Below are 18,349 nucleotides of genomic sequence, written 5' to 3' on the forward strand. Positions count from 1 at the left end.
TGACAAGAGATAGGTAAGGCAAAAAAAATTAATATTTATCAAATATTAAAGTATGAAGGAAATCTAACCTACACAAATGTGTAGTTAACAAAATGTGAAAAAAAAAATAGACACTCAGAAATAAGTACTAGGAAAGCACATTGTAAATTATAGCATGAATATAAATACTGGCATGACCAATAGTCACAAAGTTTGCATCTGGTCCAGAAACACCCCTCCTGAACCTTGAGCCCATATTAGCCCCTTTCAAAGTAAAGTTCAAGTTAAAATTTTTATAAGCAAGTTAACATTTTTTTCCTCCAGCAAAAAAATCAATTAATGCATACACTCCTTCTGTGACTAAAACATTTACATACAAAACTATTGTCCATGAATGGTAACCAGGCAGGTCCAAAGATAATGTTGTTGTTGATATTAGAAAATTGTCGTGGATTCAAACTCAACTCCTGCCCCCATGCAATAGAACCAAATGCTGCCCAATCCTGCACCCTCCCCACGATGGGTTGTGGATCAGACCATTGTGATCCTTAAAGTTTTCATTGACTGATTTTTCAGAAGTACATCTTCAGGCCTTACTTCCTAGTCCATCTTAGTCTGGAAGCGCCACTGAAATCTGTTCAGTGTCGTAGGAACATGAAAGCCTCCACTGACAGATCGTGGCTGCGCATGAAGTACATCAGTTAGGAATCGAACCTGGGTCTCCTGCATGGAAGACAGGAATTCTACCACTGAGCCACCACTGCCCCTGATATCACCCCAAAAGATATTATATGAAGCTAAACATGACACTGATAGCATTTGCTAGTCTGTCTCTGGCTAGAACATGAGCTGGATGCAAGGAAGGACTGTGACTTTTTTATCTTGATATCTTCCATATCTTGAATAATGCTTACATAATCCATGCCAATATAAGTCAACTAAATAAAAATATAAATAGATTAAACTGAAATATAAGAGAAAAATTAAAATCACAAAGAACACCATGAGTATGCTGAAAATTTACTTGAAGACACGTTTGCATGCTTCCCCTTTTCAAAGTTACTTTTCCTTGTGAATTAGAATGAATATGAGACCCAGATTACAGTGGCAGAAGATTAAAAGTTGGATGTATGATTTTTAAAAGCATCATTAGACAATTGTATTTGTCCTTTGATATAAGAGTGTAAGATAGCCAAGTTACGTTTAAATATTAATGATGTTCACATATAAATGCTTTCAAATGTCAAATGCCCTCTTCAGAACAAAATTTATCCAAATCACTACATATGCTTGTATATTTATTCAAAGTTTTTTTTTAGTTTCATAAAGAAATTAACGTAACCATTATTGAGGCATTAATTACAGTCCATGATAACCTGGGGGATGTTTTACATTGATTGTTTTATCTCATCGTTAAATACAATCCAAATTGCATGAATAATCAACAGAATATTGGCTCCACCTACTTGCTTCAAACTTCAGAGCTCACCACCTTCATCTTACCAACAAATGTAAAGTACCTAAAAGTTCTTTTGGGCTTGGAGGTAAGGAGAAACTGGGGAAGATATCTTTCTCACAACTATATGTGTTACTATTTTTTAAATATTTTTACATATGAGGACACAGGTGCAAAGAGAGAACAAGTAGCATTGCCAACACACACCACTAAGAGATGGGGGCAAGTCCATTTGCCCAGAGCCCATGCTCCTATCCTCTACAATTTCTTTCATTCTGAGGCACAAAATGAAAACAAACAAAAGCACTAGTTCTTCTGCCTGTATGGAATTAAAAGTGAGATTTCTCCATACGTTTATGATAGGCAGGCCTCCAACCAGTAATTAAAGATTTAGGTTGAATATGTCTTCATATTTTCCACAATCACAACTGTGGTAAAAAAAATCTCCTTCAGTCAATGTTTCATGTTATGTCAATTTTTCTTTCTTTCTATTCACATCACCTTGAAAGCATAACAGCGATTTGAAAGAACAATTAAACAATTCATAGGCCAATTTTTACCATGGCATTTATAAAATAAGCCAATAACTAGAAAACTATTTTCTTTAATATAAAGTCAATAACTCAAAAGGAAGTGGTAAAATCTAAAATGTCAGTAATCCATGGGTGAGGGACAACTCTTTCTCTGTAATCGACACATACGAAGCATCTTATAGAACAGGAAAATCTATAAAATAATTGAGAGTATGTAGTGGAAATGTTATTGAGTTGACTTAAAAGCTTAACATGATAGTTCACTTGGGGTATTAGCACATATTGGTACCATCTGTATTTACCTTTGAAATAGAATACATCTTGCTAAATGCACAGTTTATTGAGAGCCAAAGATACTCCCAGCTTTACTGAAGCAAACTAGACACATAAAAATGAGATGATCTCATTTCTTTTATAATTTCCTACTGCAAGAAAAAAGGGCTGTCCAACAATTATTGGAAATTCATAGAAGGTCTTGAATTCCAAAGTTAACTTCCCATGTAATTATGTGCCACAGGCATTGTGCCAGGAAGTAGCGTAGCTCAGACATAGTGGATTTGAGACAGATATAATAGCAAAACCCCAGTTATGGATGGGGATGGGCAGCAGAAGCTAAGAAGAGGTTGATTGTAATGTAGCGGAATTACATAGGAAAAGCGATTCTGTATTAAGACAGGAGAGTTTTCATCAGGTGATCTTCAACTTCAGTGTTGTTTTCATTCCCCACTTCCAAACTCAAAAAAATAAAAAAAGGCCAGATGAATCTTGTCCCCGCCCTCCCCATCTGCTGCACAAAACATTACCCACGTCAAGACAGAGAACGTGCTATCAGGAAATCAGTAGCTTCAGGCAATTCATGAAGTAGAGAAAATCATGTTATCAACTGCACTGATCTTCTTATTAGTAAATTAGACATGGCTGTAGTTAATACCACTGATAGAGATGCACTTAATGTGCATATTTCAGTAATTGAAGATGTAAAAGCTCTTAAATTATTGAACCATTTTAGTTTTTATACAAGGAAATTTCCTTGCTGTTACAGGCTAACTTGGAATTTAGACCAGTGTAGGAGCCTAGGTGGCACAGGCAGTTTGTGATCAGCTGCTAACTGAAAAGTTGGTAACCCCATGGCTATGAGGAAGAAGAAAAGGCCTGGTGATCTGCTTCCATAAAGATGGCAGCCAAGAAAATCCCATGAAACAATTCTACTCTGTAACACATGGGGTCACCATAAGTTGGGGGCCGACTCAACAGCAGCTAACAACAATAGGATACAGAAATAGACCAGTCAGAAATAGACCAGTAAGTGGCAACGGAACCATAAAAGAAGACAACGATATAGATATTACAAAGGCAGAGATCATTTCTGTATCCATACCTGGCCACAGATTTTACTAAAAGAATAAAAACATAATGAAAATCCATCTTGGTATTTGTCTTAGGTTTTAATTATTTGGCAAATCAGATCAAAAGTCTTGGCACCTGTGGATTTATGATTAATGGTTGCAGGTGTAACGTCCGAATATTCATGACATATAGCAATGTGCAATTTTTTAGTAAAGCTAATGTCCAATGTAAAATTCATTATGGAACGGTGCTTGAATGTGACTTGTCTGAGTTAATTGTGTAATTTCACATGGATTATTTTATTTTATCCTCATCCCTCTAGATGGTGAGTATACTATTCTTTCTATTTTACAGATGAGGAAACAGGTTCCCTGGCTGCTGGGCAACTAGCTCCAGGTCACTGAGCTACTTAGTAAATACTGAATCTGGAATCTAGACCAAGGATTTTCCAATTCTAAACGCTCTTTCTGACTGCTTTTCTTTCTAACCTTTTTTTTTTGCTTTGTTTTTTAAACAAATTCTGAAGGTAATTAAGAAAAAGGTAAAAAAAAAAAAAAAAAGCATTGAAGGAAAAAATGCACAAGAAATACTCCAAAAGTGACTCCATTAAAATACGTTTCATTGAATGTACAAGTTTCTAAATTTCTTTTTAGACATGCTTTCTTTATTCTGAGTTATAGTCTCTCATCAAAGAAAGTAGTAAACCACACATCTCGTTTTTATCTTATACCCCTCAAGACAGGTTAATAAATTTGTAGCCTTTCAAAAAGACTGTGTTAAAAACTGAGTCAAAACTCTGTTCTTAGTGATTTGTCTCTAGCAAGGATTTTCTGATTCGATTTTCTGACAAGGATGCATGTATCTGGTGATTGGCAGTAGAAATCCATCTAAGAAATCTATCAGAGAATACTCTTCTGCCTACAAGCATTTTCTGTCTGTGGTTGTCTAATTATTCTGACATATAACTCATCTGCATTAGATTATGCATAACAGGAAATGAAAACAATGTCAAAGTGAGAAAAACAGCTAGCTAAATATTGGGCCACTGGACCCCCATTGTAGTAAATTGGATTTCCAGCATACACCCTTTTTATCTCTATCACGATAGCAAATGTTTTGGGTTAGTTACTTGTGGCTTTGTGCATGTATAATGAGATAAGGAAAATCTTAGCACATATGTATGTTGTGTGTATGTGTGTATATGGGGAAAGTCCTATCACATAAAGCCAGAGATTCCTTTTACAATTTCTCAATCTAGAAGGTAAATTTGGTGTTTGAAACATCTCTCATTTCATCCTGACAAACATCCCCTCTCCAAAAAGTTTATTAGCTTTATAGTTTCTCATCTCATAGTAAAAAAAAAAGAAAAAAAAATGTTATATCAATTCATAAAAGTACATTTCTGTTACATCTTCAGTGACTTATGCGTCCTCTGTACACCCTGTGTGTAAGTTCTCTAGAAGTCGGAAGTTATCATAAAATTTTCTGTTTGACTGCTGGTGGGAATGTAAAATAGTACAACTACTTTGGAAATCTATCTGGCGTTTTCTTAAAAAGTTAGAAATAGAACTACCATACAACCCAGAAATCCCACTCCTCGGAATATACCCTACAGAAATAAGAGCCTTTACACGAACAGATATATGCACACCCATGTTTATTGCAGCACTGTTTACAATAGCAAAAAGCTGGAAGCAACCAAGGTGTCTATCAATAGATGAATGGTTAAATAAATTATGGTACATTCACACAATAGAATACTACGCATCGATAAAGAACAGTGACGAATCTGTGAAACATTTCATAACATGGAGGAATCTGGAAGGCATTATGCTGAGTGAAATTAGTCAGATGCAAAAGGACAAATACTGTATAAGACCACTATTATAAGTTCTTCAGAAATAATATAAACTGAGAAGAAACATTCTTTTGTGGTTACAAGGAGTGGGGGAGGGAAGGGAGGTGGGAGAGGGTTTTTTACTGATTAGTTAGTAGATAAGAACTACCTTAGGTGAAGGGAAGGACAATACTCAATACAGGGAAGGTCAGCTCAACTGGACTGGACCAAAAGCAAAGAAGTTTCTGGGATAAACTGAATGCTTCGAAGGTCAGAGGAGCAAGGGCAAGGGTTTGGGGACTATGGCTTAAGGGGACTTCTAAATCAAATGGCATCATAAACTCTATTATGATAACATTCTGCATACCACTGAGAAGTGTGGCACCTGGGGTCTTAAATGCTAACAAGCGGCCATCTAAGAGGCATCAATTGGTCTCAACCCATCTGGATCAAAGGAGAATGAAGAACACCAAGGTCACACGATAACTATGAGCCCAAGACAGAAAGGGCCACATGAACTAGAGACTTACATCATCCTGAGACCAGAAGAACTAGATGGTGCCCAGCCACAACCGATGACTGCCCTGACAGGGAACACAACAGAGAACCCCTGAGGGAGCAGGAAAACAGTGGGATGCAGACCCCAAATTCTCATAAAAAGACCAGACTTAATGGTCTGACTGAGACTGGAAGAATCCTGTTGGTCATGGTCTGCAAACCTTCTGTTGGCCCAGGACAGGAACCATTCCCGAAGACTACTCATCAGACATGGAAGGGACTGGACAATGGGCTGGAGAGAGATGCTAATGAAGAGTGAGCTACTTGTATCAGGTGGACATTTGAGACTGAATTGGCATCTCCTGTCTGGAGGGGAGATGGGAGGGTAGAGGGGGTTAGAAACTGGTAAAATCGTCATGAAAAGAGAGACTGGAAGGAGGGAGCAGACTCATTAGGGGGAGAGTAAATGGGAGTATGTAGTAAGGTGTATATAAGCTTACATGTGAGAGACTGACTTGATTTGTAAACTTTCACTTAAAGCACAATAAAAATTACTAAAAAAAAAAAAATTGTGTTTGATAGGATGCTTTTAAAATAAGCTCCTGTTCCCCAGCCAGTGCATATGAATCCCTATACCTAGAATGATTATCCCACCCTGGAGATTGTTAAATTCATCCCGAAAGGCTCAGCTTAAATATGAGCTTTTTATGAATCTTTCCCAGATCCCCCACTATCTGGCCAGGTAGATATATTCTCTACCTTCCAATAATACTTCTAATAGTGCATTTATCACAGTAGGTTGTATTTTCATAAATAAATGGCCATAGCAGCAACACCCTCCTGGTTGTATTCAGATGGATAAAGATGGTGAAACCAGGTAAGAGTGATACATATAAGGTACTCTATAAAGTCCAGTTTTCCACGTTGGATAGTGGACTGTCATGGAGGCCAGGCAGCAGCCCCCATGAGCTAGACACTGATATCCCTTGTCTCTGCCTATTTCTCCTAGGCAGACACTCCCTCAAGCAGAGAGATTTAATAAGGTGAGCCTGGAAACAAATGGGAGAGAGCAGGAGTGAAGAGAGAACCACATCTTTTTCTACTCACAGTGATCTCGGACTACAGGCCTTTGGTTCTTGTCTCCCAGCCTCTCAGTTGAAAGACATTGCTAGGAACACTTCAAATGCCTTGACAAAACAGAAAGAATTTTAAACAGTCATTTCTAAACTGTTATTGAAAACAATAACATCTCTGCTGGGAAACTAGCCAGAAGAGGGAACGAGGATTTTGATTTCTCCTGAGTTAGTCTAGTTTAAGATTTTACTTTTTTTCTTTTTGCTCATAAGTCTCTTTCATGAAAGGCATCCAGGTTGTCAGGTCAGGTATTAAGCTATCTAAAGTGATGAATTATATAAACAAGCAAAGTCCCAAGGGTTGTAGACTTAATCACTCCTAGGTACGTGCACATTTGAATGTTCACCTTTAATTTAGAAAAGTTCAAAACCTCTTCTGCTATTTCTGCTGCTTTCATCGATATATTTCAATATTTTTTCTTGATGGAAAATAAGTTGCATTTTAGTTAAAAGAGTTCACACACGATCGATAGTGGGCTTGCTAGAATCAGACTCAGAGAGGATAAAACGCTTATGCTTTGATAACGATTAGCAGTTTATTTTGGAGGTCTAATCAGGAAAATTGAGAATAATCGTGTTTATTTTTTCCTAATTTTTGAATAAATCAATTATTCTAAAGTTTTATTTTTTTGTTCCGGTACTCAAGAGTGAACAATTGTACTTACAGAAATTTTTTATGAGAACTTGAAAATAGGAGGTCTCATGCCCATCAGGTTAACCCTGGTAACTATTTGTATTATAAAAAATTAAATCTAAACATCCAATAAATCCTCAAGAGAAAACTTGCTGCTTCTTATACCTGGATGTCCAATACACCAACCAATACAGTTTCATTTTAGGTGGATTAGAGACCTAAATGTGAAAGGTAATACACTAACAAATTTTTAAAATTCAGAAACACACTTTAAAAATCTTTATTATTCCCTTACAAACACAATGTCCATTTTTATAATTTTCCATAATTGTCTTCAGTAAAAAAATTGCGTATAAATACAAGTAATAATGAGCGATATATCTCAGGAACAAACAGCTTCCTTATTTCTGACTCTTTTTCAACTACATAACAAAGCACAGATCCCTTTGAAAAGTGGAGAGTCTTCCAAGGGTGGGAATTTGATTACCGTTAATGCAAAGAAGTCAAAAGTCTTCATATAATAAAATGCCAGTCAGTTCTGAGAATATTAAATGGACTGGTTGTCCTACCATAGGGAATTGTTTGAAATGATGAATAATAACTGGAGCCAATGGACTTACTAGAAATGTTTTTTCTTAAAACAGAAGTGATACCCAAAAAGTTGCATAGGTGATTAACCTTTGTACTTTTACAGTGGAAGATACTTAAACAATTTAGGAATAATTTAGAAGATTGGGCCAACAGGTATTTTACCCATCATAGCTAAAGCTCCTTTCTTCTGCAGACAACTGAAAAGTGTTACATATTTTTTACCTTTTTTTTTTTTTTAGCAGGAGTTTTAGAATTCTCTTATCTGAAAACAGAGTTTCTACCTGAATGATGTAGAACTTGTGGGGCCACTAACATAGGGAAAAATGAAGGAAGCATTAGAAAGGAGCAAATTTGCAAAGAAGTAACCAGTGGTCTGGCTTACCACTGAGAATCAAAATAAAAAATTAGCATTTGAAGGGCTGAACACTGTATTTACATGCATGATAAAATTTTAGGGTATCCACATTCAAAGACAGAGTTGCAAAATAGAAGAGGGAGTGACTGCATTTCTCCTGGATTTGAGGACTTTAACACTATGTAACATTTTTCCTTCATTTTCCTAGAGTTTTGTTTCAGAAGGAGTGAAGATGTGTAAGATGCACTATTTGCATCAGCAACAAAGAAAACTCACCTCCCAACCAAGGACTTTATTAGTGCAAATTCATGTGACTATTTACAAGCGTATATGACAACTCCATTTTTTAAAAGCAATCTAGAAGGAATATAGTACATGAGCTTTTATGTGATACTGTCCTAATATTTTTATTCTATCATGCATAATCTCTAGAAAGTAAGCAAGTAACCATCCTGTCTTAAGCACATAATTTAAAAATAGTTTACCTTCATCATGGATAACAACAAAAAAAAATACCCACTTTGTAAATTTTTGTATAAGAGTACTGCAATTAAATACCTTCTATTTTCAGATATTTTGTTATTTAATCCACAAATTAATTAGGATAGGAAATATAACATTGTATTTATAGTTCTTTTAAACATACTTTTACTGGAAATTATTTTACACATATTTATATTAAATGAAACATACAAACATTCCTTCATATACATATGAGCTATTTCAAAGAGTGGAAGGACTCTTTTCAGTGTAAACATTTTAAAAGAAATATTTACAAAAGAAGAAAATTTTTTTCCGTTCAAAAAGACAAACATTTCCAATATCCCTCTTATTCAACAGATATTCTTCTCATTTTTTCAGCCAACTCTTTTCTCACTTCAATGTGTTTTTCTAAATTTTGCACTTCATGTGGAAGATTGATGTCCCAAACAGACAAGCAAGATTGTATCTCTAGAAAATGACAAATGGAATCATGTTACAAAGGTCCGTTACAAACTATTTTTGTTTTATTTTGATTTTGTTAATTTATATTTAGTTAACTTGGACAAATGCATCTATAAATAAGGCTGTCAATAGTGTACTAAATTCTTGCCATTCATAAGAAGTTAGACTTGGAAAAACATGTATAATACATTATAAAAATCTAACTACTAAATTTCAGGAAGAATGTGGGCATTTAATAACCTAACATTTCATTTTCCCAAAGAAATAAAACTTTGTCAAACACTTTTCAAAATGAGACTTCATGTATATGCAAGTATCTTGTCATGAAAAAAATTCACATTTAGCTTAAATTGGGACTAAACCAGAACCAAACTAAACCCGTTGCAGTCGAGTCAATTTCAACTTATGGTGACCCTACATGACAGAGTAGAACTGCCCCATAGAGTTTCCAAGGAGCGCTTGGTGGATTCAAACTGCCTACCTTTTGGTTAGCAGCCGTAGCACTTAACCACTATACCATCAGGGTTTTCAAATTGGGGCTTCCCAGTGCCCCATGCCGTTGAGTCGATTCCGACTCAAAGCGACCCTATAGGACAGAGTAGAACTGCCCCAGAGAGTTTCCAAGGAGTGCCTGGCGGATCTCATTTTATAATGGTTTATATCTCTACCCCTTCTAAAAAAATAAATATTTAATACTCTTAAATCACTGAAGATTCATTTTGAAGATTATCTATACTAAATTATTTTTACTATAAAGAAGTTACCAATTAAAAATGCTGAAAATATTACAGCATATGCAGTAAAAAAAAAAAAAAAAAATTTTTTTTTTTTTTAATTCATAAAACCCAAACCAAACCCATTGCTGTCAAGTCATTCCGACTCATAGTGACCCTATAGGATACAGAAGAACTGCTTCATAGAATTTCTGAGGCTGTAATCTTGACAGAAAGCAGACTGTCACATCTTTCTCCACGCACTGGCTGGTAGGTTTGAACCGCTGACCTTCTAGTTAGCAGCTGAGCTTAACCACTACACCACCAAAACAAACAAACAAAAAAACCAAACCCGTTGCCGTCAAGTCGATTCCGACTCACAGAGACCCTAAAGGACAGAGTAGAACTATGCCATAGAGTTTCCAAGGAACACCTGGTGGATTCAAACAGCCAACCTTTTTTTAGCAGCCAAATTCTTAACCATTACACCACCAGGGTTTCTTTCCACTATGCCACAGGACTCCTTAAATTTATAAAAAGCACATAATATGTTACAATCATATGTGTTATTGCACTTTCTTTGGAATACAGGATTCTATTAAACTTTACCTTTTTGGAGTTGTGTGCCTTCAGTGCTTTTCTGACCATACCCCAACACCAGCATGACATTTTTAAGGCTTCCTTTACCAAAACAAAATATAAGAGTTTTCCATTAAAACAATAAAATAAGTTGAAATAAAACAAGTACATTTGTTCATATTTGAAGACACAAATATTTTGGAACTGGATATACAATTTCACTTTTTAGGAGACATTTCAATTACACTGAATAAATAAGTCTCCAAGAAGACCAGCAATTTTTTTTTTAAGTTAGAAAATCTATGATCTGCTCTTTGCTATAAAAAAAAAAAAAAAATTGCTATAATTCTTATTATGTGGACTTAAGAAACTAGCTTAACCTTTACACAAAATGGGTTTAATATGTACATAGGAGCCTCCAAAGTTATAATATTAAATGAGACAACCTGTGTGAAGGTGTGCAATGAACTGGTCAAATGTAAAGCATTTGGATGGAGAGCTGATGGATGGCCATCATAATACTCTATCACAAAATCATACTTTCCTCTTAAATCACTCATTAATTTATTTTAAAAAATATTCACCGAAAGTCTTCTATATATCAGGCACGAGGCTAGGTCCTGGGAAAAAGGGGGTGAACAAAAACATGCAGACTTTACCTACATGAAGCATGACCTTAATGAAAACAATCATGACTACAATCAATGCTTCTTCTGTAAGAGAAGCATTACGAGGGCCAAAGGGAAGAACTTTGGCCTGGTCAGTGTTCACTTCTCTGAGAATTTGACACTTGAGGTACCATTTTTAAAAGAATAAGAAATAACTAGTCTGATGAGGTAGACCAAGTAAGTTAACTAAGTTAACTAAGCAAAGAAGGAAACAGCATGTGCAAAACTCTGAAGCAGGGTGAAGCAGTGACTAGGAGGGACTGAACGTTTGCCTACTACAGAAAGAGCTGGGAGGAATGTGGTACAGGATGGAGACTGGAGCCAGATAATGCAAGACCTGGTAGCTATGTTTACATATAACTTTATGTTAAAATCAACTGTAATCCATTGAGATACCATTATACATTTCAGATATGAATGGCCACCTGAAACACATGGGACCCAAAGTATGTACAAACTAAGTCAGAAGATATAACAACCTTGATAGAATAAGACTAGGGAGATAACACACTATGGATGTACTACTCAGTTTGTGTCGACCTGGATCCTGATAGGTGGCATTTCTGAGAAAAGTATAATCCTAGCTCCTTCTGTAAAATTTTGATATCCATAAATGAAAAAGGGTGAGGGTGCAGGACAAACTTCTATATCTTCTTAATATAGTCTTATAAAAGGAATCTATATTTTTATTCACCATGATCTAACACTTTATTACTTATTTGCTAAAGCTACATAAGCTCTGGTTTTGCAGAACTAACCCTATAGTGTTATTTTTGTGATCAATTTTATACAGTATATCCATGTATAATAATATATTTAGAAAATAACAATAGCATGTATATAAATCATATCAAATTACTAATCAAAGGGAGACACTGAAATGTGATTACATAGAAAATATATTTAGTGTGCTGTCATAATTTCTTCATATTCAAATAGAGAAGTAGAAGCAAGAAAATATGTAAAATTTTGACTGAAACATCATTATTTGTCAATAGTTGTAGATCGTGGAGTTTAGCATATGTTGCTATAAGAATATTAATTTGTTTGTAGAACAAAAAATCAAATAGGATTCTTTAACAAGGGTGGGAAGCTTATCCCAACCCCCCCCAAAAAATTTTTTATACCACGATCAAATATTTCTTCTAATTTTTTTCTCAAAAAGTGAAAAACACTTAACACTATATTATCTCCCATATTTGCCTTAGCTACATAAAGAAAAATAAATAAGACCCAAATTCAGTGCTCAACTGCAGTAATCTGCTTCTCTCAGGGGTTTGGAAGCATCTACTCCCTCAATATTATTATGACCCTGTTCAAAATGTATCCCAGTCCTATGTTGCATTATGTCGAACTTCTAAGAGGCTTTAAATGACATTGGAAGGTGAAGAGAAAACAAATTCAAAATGGAGGCATATTTTTGTAGCCTTATAGAATTTAGAAAAAAAACAAAGAAAAGAAACTTACCTAACTGTGCTGTCATCATGACTCTAATAGAATCATAAAAGTTGTGAATTATTCGTGTAAGTCGACGAGTTGAAAGATCAAGAAGTAAAATGTGGCCTCCTCCGGTTCCTATCCAGAGAGCAGTGTTCTTCTGGAGGCAGAGAGTTTTCACTCTCCCAGAATAAGACATTTGGTGTTTTGATTCCTTGTTTCCTTTTACCATTTCCTCCCTAAAACCATAAAGTATGCGTTAATGATTTTATCAACACCTAAGAGATACAATAGATGTCTACACATACCCAAAAAAACCCCAGTGCCATCGAGTCACATACATACATATATAATACATTTTAAATTATGACTACATTACAGTATACATTTTAGGTCATTAAAAGTGTATAGAACTAACTTTGTTAAATACTGAATGTCAAATAGTCACGTTTCTCTATCTGAAGCATAAATTATCAAAAGTAACACCAACACAATAGCTCCTTAACCTTAGAAAATTCTGAAATAAATAGGATGGAAACAATTTTTATAAATAACAAAGCTAAGTAATCCAGTAAAAATAAGAGTAAATTTTCCCAATATAAAGAAAAAATGTTTCAAAAACTTTCAACAAAGTGTCAATTTTTCAATGGGCAATAAAATTATAGTCATTTACATATAAAAGAAATCAACACAAACTACTGAATTTTTCCATTAAGCCAATGGATACCCTGATTACGACAAAATGAGGTATCTAGAAATAAAAGAATCCTAATATTCTGGTATTTCAGGGAGGTAAGGGACCCTTTACCAGGCAGAGTGGCTGGCCCTTCTGAACATAAATCGCCCCCCACCACCCAAAGAAGAACTATGAGAACAGTCTAGGTAAGTAGACTTTGAAGTATCATTTTATGGACATAGTATGTAATCTAAAATGTTCCCCTGGGTATAAAACAATCTAAACAGTATAAATATAGATATAGATACAAAATGACTAGCAAATAAGTTTGCTAATGTTCCTGTGTCCCAGCACCAGCACAAAGATGGGCTTGATGAGAAGACAGATTTGTCTCTTAAATGCTGTATCCGACTGAGCACTGAGCTCTCAGCTAGAGTCTTAAACCTTCCTTAGGGTATTGGTTAGCCCAGTGGGTCTTTTATTTCCATTCGTTTCTGTCGTTTTGATTATTTTCTTTTCTTTAAAGCTGAGTACCCTTGGACCATACTATGACACCACTAGATGTACAGCCAGCATGAATCTTGCATGGTTAATAAGTCACTTTCAATAATGCAGTATTTTCTAATAAGAAAATATGCTTTGAAATACCTTGAATAAAACTATACCTGTTATGCTCCTATTCTTACATTTTATTTTTCTAAAGTAAATTTGCAAGATACCAAGAGATGGTTCTAAAAAGAATTGTTTCTGAGCTACTTTTTTTTTTACAACTTGTCTATTTCTATTTTTTTAATTTTCTATTTCTATAAATTTAAATTTTCTATTCAAATATCTATCTTAAATTTTCTATATTTTTAAATCTTTCTATTAAATATTCCTTTAGAGAAGAAGAATAAACCATATTTCCTCCCTCTGTGAAATCTGATGTGCAAAGACATCTCTTACAGACATAAAATAAAGAACTATGAATTTACTTTAAAAAGTGCACACAGTCTATTAGTTCACAGAGTTTTTCAGTTTTCTTATCCCACACTTCTACAACAGGGCTATTTTTCTTAGCAACATAGAGAACCGTGTCTACGACCACTGCTACGATGTTGGAATCACTGAAAGCTGCATAAGAAAACCTAGGACAAAAAAAATAATAATAATAATGTTACCACCACTCATTTTTCTTCTATTTTAACATGTAATACAACCTTACATTAGTTCTTAATGTATATAAAAGATTAACACATTTTTGAAAAATATACATGCAAGAGAACTGACAATTATTTCATATTATCCACCAATTATTCCAAATTGAATATATAATTGACCTTGGGTTTGTAACATTGATTTCTCCAGGTAATAAATTAAATATTACCACTAGCATTTATCTCTGATTTTAGTTTTAATTTTAGTTCTTTCTGGTCCTCTATAGAATTTTAGAATGCCCAAGCATGCAACGTATCTTCATATCTAAAAGAAATATTATCATAATATCTGTAACTTTATGATACTGCAATAAAATCATGGTTGTTCAAGGATGCTTGGAAAATGAAGTGTTTTAGCCATTTATGTCCACAATGATAAAACATAAGATGTTGAAAAAGATTTTAGCAGCATCTTTGAATATTAAAGCAAGGAATATCTTTGCATCAACATAAGCCAGTCAAGTTATGAGAAAAATATTCACATGCTCATTCAAACATATGTAGAAAGTAAACTGTTTACCATTTTCTTCCTTTGAAAATAAAAGGATGGAAATTTTTAAATGTCTATCTTACAACCAAGGACATCTGGCATTTTACATATTTTACAAACAGATTGGCTACCAAAGGCCCCATCTGTCTGACAAACTCCTAGTTCGCCATTGAGGCTTAACTTAAATGTCAGGCTCTGGAATTCTTCCCTGACCTACTGAAACAGAAGAAACATTCCCTTGCCCCCATTGGTGTAGCTGTAGTATTACAGATCTTATTACAATATAAAATTATACTTATTAGTGTGTCCCTCACACTAGACTGGAAATGCAAGTCCTTTAAGGACAATGACCTATCTTATCTTGTACATATCTATAATCCAGTAAAGAGCCATAACAGATAAATCCCCATAATATGCCAGGAAATTTGTTAAGTAAATGGACAGAAAGATGGTTGAATGCAGAAGGAACAGAAAATAGCAAAAATGGTTCAAAATTAAAATTAAATCAAATAGATGATGTGAAAATACCACAGGCATATAAAAACTTTTAGTATATCATAAGGTGGGAATATTCTGCACTGTTTTTCTTAATTTTTTCTACTCTGGCAAGGGAAATGGAAATACAAAGTGTTGCCTGAAATCTCCTTTGCTTTCCTTTCTGGATGTTTGCTCTATTTAGCAAAATATAGCTCAAATTAGTATAGAGTTTCACAGAGAGTTTCAGAATTCATAAAATACTTTCATATGTTAATCTTGTTTGATTGTTAATAAAAACTAATATATTATAAATCTTCATTTTTGTAACTAAAGAAAGAATGCTTACAAATATTAAATAATTTTCTCAAGACCGTAAAGTTAACATGTTGTAGAACCATGACTCAAAACACAACTCTTCTGGTTCCAAACGCAGTGATCTCTCCCTATTCCATTATGCTTTTCAATCACCGCATGTATGTTGATGGTGATAAGAACAACAATAATGGTGAAGTGGTATCTAATTAGAGATATAATATCTGCTTAGGGAGAGAGACACCAATGCAACGGGAAAAGTTTTTTTTTTTTTTTTTTAGAAGAAAGCAAATATTTCCAAGTGTTTATGAAGCTGAGTCCTAATCTTTTAGGAGATGAACATTTTTGAGAGCCTGATATTTATAGATGTTCTTTCTAGTAAAATATCTATATTCCAAATCTTATGTGGAATTTCAGAGTGTTCACTGATACCCGTAATCCCATATCAGGCTTTGTGAAATAAAACAATTGAAGACCTTTTCTCTTCAAAGAAGTTTCAGGCTTGTATAGGTTGGATAAAAGAAGAAATTACACAGTAAAAATAAGTTCATCCAAATATTTACCGCATTCTAGGCCTCACGCTAGGAAACAAACTGTGACTAAGACTGAAAAAAAAAAAAAAAAACTCATCCATGAGAATTTATAATATACTGCAGTGGATCTTAATCCTGACACCATTTTAGAATAATGAGAACTTTAAGAAAATACTGAAGCCTGAGTCCATCCTCAGAGTTTCTTATTTAATTGGTCTGAGGTGAGTCCCAGGCTTTAGATTATTTTTAGCTACTTAGTGGTTTCTAATGTGCTACAGAAAGGAGCCCTGGTGGTGCAGTGGTTAAGTGCTCAGCTGCTAATTGAAAGGTCAGTGGTTTGAATCCACCAGCTGCTTCACTGGAGAAAGATGTGGCAGTCTGCTTCCATAAAGCTTCACAGCCTTAGAAACTCTATGGGCAGTTTTGGGTCACTATGAGTTGGAATCAACTCAGTGGGTATGGGTTTGGGTGGATATTGTATAGCAGTACTGACACCCAGTGGGTCTCTGGAATTAAGAAAGCATTTTTTTAAATTCAATCACATATATGTGTAATAGATGGTGTGAAAGGTTACACAAGATGCAATGGAAGTACAAATCTGAGGCACCTCATCTGCTTAGGTGGGATCAGGAACAGCCACTCAGAGGAAGGGACACTTAAACCAAAACAAGAAGGAAGCCTAATAGTCATCCAGGAATAGCAAAAACGCCATGTGAAGGCTAGAATGAAAGGGAGTCAACTGCCGTCAAAGAACTGAGATAGTTTCAACATGGCTGAAGCACAGATAGCAAGAAACTTGCAAAAGGTGAGTCTAGAGAGGGAAGCAAGGACTAAATCATGAAGGGACTAGTAGGTTATATTAAGGAATTTGGTCTCTATGCAAAGATCAATGAGACGCTGCTGAAGGGTTTTAAGCAGGAGAGTGACTCCAGACTGCTGGCATTTTACAACGGCCTGCCTGGCTGCAATGCTAAGAAGGGCACGCAATCCAAAGTTAAGAACTGAATAAAGAGATGTTATCATTAACATGACCAAGGACAATGGTGACGTCCTGGTCTATGATAACAGAAGCGGGAACAGTGAGAAGCACAAGAATTTGACAGTCATTTAGGAGGAGAGTAAAGTGGGCAAGGGAACAAAGGATGGAGTCCAGGATTACTCACAGATTTCAGACTTTGGCAACTAGTTGATGAAATTAGGATTTGTGATCCAAAGCTAATAATAATAATAAAAATAACTAACATTTATTGAGCATTTACCAGGTGTTGGGCATTATGCTAAGCTCTTTATATTAATTTTTTTGTTTAATCTTCCAAACATCCTTTTGAGACAGAGCCTATAATAATCCTCAGGTTAGAGAGGGCCGAAGATTTGAAAGGTTATTATTTAAGTTCATGTAACCATACATGGCAGAGCCAAGATTAAAACTATGATTTATGCTCTGAGCCACTGCCCTTCACTGCTTCTCACTGAGGAATATAATAAATAAGAAACAGCTGCAATGATGTGGTAACAATACAACTAAAAAACTGAAACAACAAACTGGGATGAGTTTTTTTTTTTTTTTTTTAATTCTTGCTTGAAACTGGTATCACATTTACTTACTTGGCTATAGATTGGGTGTCTACATAATTATCAAGTCTAGGCAGGAGTATATTCCTGAGATCTGTACTCCATACAATCAATACTTAGTAGAAACAACCCCAAACTGCATATATAAAATCCATGGACTTAGTAAAGTACTGAGGGGACTGCCTTTCAAATTGTTGTTGTTGTTGTTGTCAAGTGCTGTCAAGTCGGTTCCGACTCATAGCGACCCTATGCACAACAGAATGAAACACTATCCGGTCCTGCGCCATCCTTACAATCGTTGTTATGCTTGAGCTCATTGTTGCAGCCACTGTGTCAATCCACCTCATTGAGGGTCTTCCTCTTTTCCACTCACCCTGTACTCTGCCAA

General features: G+C 35.1%; 1 protein-coding gene across 3 annotated transcripts in view; it reads right to left on the minus strand.

Annotated features, from left to right (window-relative positions):
- Positions 1-7,664: 7,664 nt before the first annotated feature.
- LRRK2 (leucine rich repeat kinase 2) overlaps positions 7,665-18,349 on the minus strand; it is a 159,702-nt gene continuing 149,017 nt past the window's right edge. For 2 of the 3 annotated variants that reach the window (XM_064284380.1, XM_064284384.1), the window contains 4 exons: positions 14,356-14,508; positions 12,736-12,944; positions 10,631-10,702; positions 7,665-9,314 (listed from right to left, as the gene is read on the minus strand). In XM_064284380.1, the coding sequence (XP_064140450.1) occupies positions 9,193-9,314; positions 10,631-10,702; positions 12,736-12,944; positions 14,356-14,508 (556 nt within the window). In that variant the 3' untranslated portion in view covers positions 7,665-9,192. The remainder of the gene's footprint in view (positions 9,315-10,630; positions 10,703-12,735; positions 12,945-14,355; positions 14,509-18,349) is intronic. The other variant, XM_064284381.1, reaches the window with a different exon arrangement.

Source organism: Loxodonta africana, chromosome 4 (assembly GCF_030014295.1).
Source record: "Loxodonta africana isolate mLoxAfr1 chromosome 4, mLoxAfr1.hap2, whole genome shotgun sequence".
Classification (NCBI taxonomy): Eukaryota; Metazoa; Chordata; class Mammalia; order Proboscidea; family Elephantidae; genus Loxodonta; species Loxodonta africana.